The sequence below is a fragment of the Gossypium arboreum genome, chromosome 9 (genome assembly GCF_025698485.1).
Source record: "Gossypium arboreum isolate Shixiya-1 chromosome 9, ASM2569848v2, whole genome shotgun sequence".
In the NCBI taxonomy this organism is placed as follows: domain Eukaryota; kingdom Viridiplantae; phylum Streptophyta; class Magnoliopsida; order Malvales; family Malvaceae; genus Gossypium; species Gossypium arboreum.
The window spans coordinates 59,519,066-59,525,196 of NC_069078.1; the positions used below are offsets into that span (position 1 = coordinate 59,519,066).

The following is a 6,131-nucleotide window of genomic DNA, read 5'->3' on the forward strand; positions in this document are numbered from 1 at the left end:
CTAGTTTATTTAACTAGGGTTGCCGCCCCCTATACTCCTAGTTAGACTAGGAGTTTGTTTTCTATTTGAAATAGACTAATACAATTCAAATGGGATTTCACCTCTTTTCCTTGTAAATAGATGGCACTGATAGAGCTAAATACACAACTAAAAGATATTTTTACTCTGCCTTAAAATAGTGAAAGTTTATTATCTAAGTATTAATTCTATTTTCCAGAATAACAATTCTGTCAATTTTTATCGAGAGAAATTTTGCGTTCACACTGAAAGTAAAGAAGTTTTGATTCAAATCGTTCAAGCCTACACTCGAAGGAGTTCGTGGTATGAGAATAGCAGAGAAGGTTGTTTGGTTAAAAGTTGGGAACAACAAGAATCTGTCTAGTCGAAAGCACAACTGCGATTTCGGTAAAAGGTTTATTGCTATAAATATCACAAATCGGCTTTATTTTCAAAAAAAATATTTTTCGTTCTATAAGAAAACTGTTTTTGAACCGGATTTTTTCCAACAACAATATGTTCATTCAAAGTCGTTACCATGGCTTTGAGAGCATCATTCTTCTCTATCTGATCACCCATGGTGGCATTGAGGGTCTTTTTCATCGCATCCAAATTGGAACTGTGAGCCTCCGTCACATAATCCCTGTACCGTTCTTTCATTGAGTCCAACTCATCGGTGCGTCTCTTGACAACCTCGAGTGTTTCCTTCACACCACTCATGGATTCTTCCAGATTGATCACTAGACTTTCCAAGGCTGACACAATATCCTTTGATCTGTTATTTTTTCTGCCCCTCCCACGGGTCTCCATCGAGACATTCTGCTCATCTCCTCCTTTCATCATATCAACCAACACCTTTGAACATTGGCTTTGTTATCGACTATCATATGGCTAGAACTTTAGTTTGGCAAACCGTGCGGCTTTAGGCCATTCCTTTGCTTTAAATCCACCTAAGTCATCTTATCTCTCGAAAGTGAGAATTCTCAAGAAAGATTCTCTAATGCATCGAAGTAAAGCAGAAGCTACTCGAAAGGACAAATGGACTTGAATTGAACAACAAAGCCACAAGAAAACAATAGCACACCAACTTTTTGAGTAAATGCTCTCAAAAGTATTTTCTTACTTTGAATGGAATGCTTGCAAATAAAGAGGGGGAACTCTATTTATAGTTGATCTCCCCCAGATCCAACGATACATATTGAATTATATCAACAGCTAAGATTAGTGCCTATCTACAAGATAAGAGTCCTAAGAGATTTAAACTTTATACGATCTTATCCCTTAAGATTCATAATATTCATTATGGTAACTTTAGTTTAACTGGAGTGTTTCACTAGACCACCAAGGCTTCAAATAGATAAGTTTCTCTATTTGTTCTACAAATCAACCCAGTTCAAGTGGATTAAATAAGCTCTATTTGGTCAGATGACCTTTATGGTACGGTTTGTGTGTATTTATCATGGGCTTTGATTAGATATTTTTTGTGGGTTTAATAGTTTCTTATAATTTCAATTTTAATAAAATATTTTTAATTATTCATATTTTAATAAGAAATAAAATATTATTCTAATATCAAGTTAGTAATATAGTACACTATAAAAATATTTTATTGTTTTGGACTCAATTAGAAGGATCTAATTGATATAATATTGATATTTTTGGACTCAATTAGAATGTTTTGGAAATTAAGGACTAATTTAAAATATAGACAATAATTTAGGGATGGTGTATGCAATTAACACTTTTTATATAATAATTGTGTAATGGGATTTCGACAACATCTTTCACAGTTTGACTTATTCTGGCAGCCAAATTTCTGAAAGTTATCATCAAAAACCCTCTCTGTTAGGGTTTCCAAAATTTCCCAAATCCAAAATGAAATCCTTTTTTACAATTTAAACAATCCCAAGCTTTCTTCTTTACAAAGTATTTTCCAAAAAACTCATTTCAAGTTTGAAGCAAAAGAAGCCAAGAAAAGGGTTCTTAAACGGCGTCAAGAAAATGAATGGCAGAAAAAGAGCAGCCGTTAAAGCTTCGACCAGCATCGTCCATGTCCCAAATCAAGAGGCACTGGTTCTTCCTTGCAGGATCCTTCAACTCCCGCGTCGTACAATCTACGAAATTCTCTCAAGGCTCCCAATCAAAACCCTCTTCCAATGCAGGTCCGTTTGCAAGAGATTTCTTTGTTTTATCTCTGATCCTGAATTTGCTAAGCTTCAACTCTCGAAATCGCAAGTTTGCATCTTAATCAAGACGCTGCCGCTCCAAAACGCTTCGAAACGACTCCAGTTAGCTCATGTTGAAGCCAATGGTTCAACTTTTGAGGTCTCGAAACTCAACTTTACTCCCAAATCAAATCTCCCGACTATTGATATCTCTCATATGAATGCTTGCAATGGTTTACTCTGTTTAGTTGGATCTGAGAAAGATTATAACATTTATGTTTGTAATCCGATTTTGGGTGAATTCATCACAATTCAACCGCCTTATAAGGACAGACAAAGGGGTAGCTTTTGGGGGCTTGGTTATTCAGCTAGGATGAATCAATACAAAGTTTTGCAAAGCTATTATCCCGCAATGGACTCGAGTAATAGATACGCAATGGCTGAGATTTACACCATTGGAACTGGTACATGGAGAAGCATTGGGTGTGCACCTATTGATACTGTTGCTTTGCCTTTCAATGCTTTCTTGAATGGCGCTCTTCACTGGTTTCCTTGTACTCCTAATGGTAGTGAATTCATACACAGATTCGACTTTGATTCTGAGAAGTTTGGGACGCTCCCACCGCCTGATCATTTCCGAGAAACCGATAAGAAGTTCACTAATTACTCAAGGATTGGAGTGCTAGGAGGGTGTCTGTTTATGATTTATTTTACGAACTCGACGCGATTCGATATTTGGGTTATGAAGGATTATGGTGTGAAGGAGTCCTGGACCAAGCAGTTTGTGATTGAGAATTTGTATCCAAAACAAGGCAGTTGGGATTTCTATGAACCCATGGTTGTTTTGAACAATGGGGAAATCTTGATGTTATTCAATAATGATGCAGTGGTTTGTTACAATCAGAAGCGCAAAAATCTTCGTGGAACTAAGTTTTTCCGGACTCGTTCCCAGTTTGATGCAACTGCTTTCACCCCTTCACTTGTTTCTCTTAACAATGTTGCTAAAGGAGAGCAAATTTCTAGGTACATGTATTTGTATATATTATATGCATATATGTATTTATGTGTATATATGTATGTATATAGTAAGTATTCACACATTTGCTTTGTTTCAGATGAATTCAAATTGGGAATACATAATGTATGTGTGTATATGTAATATATTTATGTATTTCTGTATATGTTAAGTATTCATGCATTTGCCATGTTTGCATGTACGCCTGTATTTATGTATCAAGTACTAATGCATTTGCTTTGTTTCAATGCAAATTGGCAATACATAACGTATGTAGGAATGTGTATATATTTGCATATCCGTATGTGTATATATATGCATATGCATATGCATATGCATATACGTATGTGTATGTATATATTAAGCACTTGTGAATTTGCTTTGTTTCAAATGAGTGGCATATACGTATGTGTATGTATATATTAAGCACTTGTGAATTTGCTTTGTTTCAAATGAGTGCTAATTGGCACTATATAACATATGTGTGTGCATATATATGTATGTATATATGCATATGTCTTTATGTCTTTATGTATATTTTAGGTACTCATGCATTTGCTTTGTTTCAAATGAGTACAAATCAGCAATATATATTGTATGTAGGTATGTATATATATGTACGTCTATGTGTACATATATATATATTAAGTACTCGTGCATTTGCTTTGTCTCAAGTGAGTGCTAATTGACAGTATCTATATCTTTATATTTAAGTGTTTTGCTGAGTTGGTGTCACCCACTAAGTCCCAACTCAGTTGTGAAATTACCGAATCCGTTATTTTATAAGGTACCAAATATTATTTTGAGGGGAGTATTGCCTTTTTATATTTTTATATAGAAAAAATACATGTGTATAATAAGATTTGAACTTGAGATCCCGTTGTCATTTCAACTAAAGGCACATTTAGTTTTTATTTCAACCTTCTATAAATTTGTTTCATAAATGTTTTTCACCCACATCGTGGGTGGGCCACAATCTAGTTTATTGTCTGTATGTGTGTATATGTATGTATATTATGTATGTCTGTGTCTGTACGCATGTATATATGTATGTGAAGTACTATGCATTTGCTTAAAATGAGTGCAAATTGGAAATTGTATGTGTCATATTTATCTGTGTGTGTATATATATGTGTGCATCTATGTGTATATATATGTATATATAATTTTTGTTTCTCTGAGGTTCCATTTATTTCTTAGGTTATATAACATATTTCATGATACTATGTGAATATAAGTTCATAGAAATCATGACGTAGGTAAAGCTTGAAGTTTGTACCATATAGCATGTACCAAGCGTACTCGGATTTGAGTGTTAGTGTTGGATACTGGCAGTGCAGGTATATTCATTTTTTTTTCTTGGTTTTTCCATTATTTAAAGGGTCCTTGGAGGATCATATCTATACCCATATCTGAAAATCTGACATGATTGCTGAACTCCTATGTCCCGCATGGGTATGGGGATAGAACCTTCAAGTGACCTTCTAAATATATGGAAAAACATTGAAAAAATTGAACATGTGTCTGAGACGTACCCATACCGAATACTCACACTCGATTCCAAGTAATATAACCTATCATACCTTTTAATGACTTAAGCAGTAGTTTAGCTATTTAAAAACTAGGATATATACTGCAAGTTTCTGGATAATTTAAGACATGCTTGCTTGATGCTTGAGTTGTTAGATTGAGACATGAACCTTGTCTTTTTTATTCAATTTTGCTCCGGTTTTTCATTTTTATCTCCCAAAGACCATCCAAATGCGTTCATGTCTGACACTGTGTTATTATGCTGTGTTTTTCACTGTGCCAATGTTGTTTTTAAGCTTAAAAGTTATTAATATATAGGATTCAAGGAACCAAAGACTATGACAAACTATGTACTGAAGAATTCCAAGATTGTGCTGATTGTGGAGCGCTACTTGTTAACCCTAGCTGTAGTTTTCCGGCTTTTGGGGTTCCTTACGGAGCTGTAACTTATCATGTGAGTTCTGTCGTTTCCTTGATTTTGTATATGATTCTCCAATTGAATATGCATTACTATTGGTTTTGATTTAATTATACATGAAACTTAAAAAAATTTCAGGCAAATTTATATGCAAGAAACTCGGAGAACAGGTGTACGGCTTGTATCAATCGTGGAGTTGCTCCTCCGAAATCGTTTCTGACACTGTGGAATATGTGAAGAAAACAATGATCAAGGAAATTGTTTCGACTTGTCATATGAACTTAGTCCATCGGAAATATCATTATCCGATTCCTCAACTGAACTTTTTTTATGCCTGATTTGTGGATGTTATTGCTCTTTTGTGCTTGTAAATATTGGAAACATCTTCCTGTTGAACTATGGAAAATTAGTATGCTAATTAGTAGAATAGCTTACTCTTTCGTATAAACCAAGAACCGGCACTGGCATGCTTTGATTTGTGTAACTAGACCTTTTGAGCTATGTTATTTAGACTCTTCATTTTCGTCGACATTCATGTTGGAAAATATAATATAATCCTTTGAAGACTTTCCGAAAGAACTGCATGTAAATACCAAAGTTGGATACATCGGTATTTCAAACTTACGTCCGAGTTAGGGAGAAGTAACATAAGTTAGTGATTGTATGATTTCAGTACTTGTCCCAGTTGATATTAATCTAAAATATTATTTATATTGGTTTGAGAGGGTTTTTTTTTTTTTTTTTATCTAACTTGAGAAATGCTATAAAAAATTACTGAATTATGTAAAACTGCTTTTTAAAGTTTTTACGATTTAATTTGTGTTACAAATATATACATTTGGATTAATTGGAATCATTATTTTATTTAAATTTAATTATAAGATAGTAAACATTAATATAAACAACTGTTAAATATTAAATATTGTGATTGCATTTTATTTTATATATTTCATTGATTTCAAGCAACGCAATATTGGAATTTTGTGAATGCAAATTTCACCAATTA

The 6,131-nt window shown here is 33.8% G+C and overlaps 1 protein-coding gene across 1 annotated transcript; it reads left to right on the top strand.

Annotated features, from left to right (window-relative positions):
- The first annotated feature begins 1,776 nt into the window (after positions 1–1,776).
- LOC108457119 (F-box protein At3g07870-like) lies at positions 1,777–5,704 on the top strand. The gene is made up of 3 exons (XM_017755978.2): positions 1,777–3,185; positions 5,026–5,161; positions 5,264–5,704. Exons 1-3 carry the CDS (start codon positions 1,999–2,001, stop codon positions 5,360–5,362), a joined length of 1,422 nt encoding a protein of 473 aa, XP_017611467.1. The 5' UTR covers positions 1,777–1,998; the 3' UTR covers positions 5,363–5,704.
- The last annotated feature ends 427 nt before the right edge of the window (positions 5,705–6,131 follow it).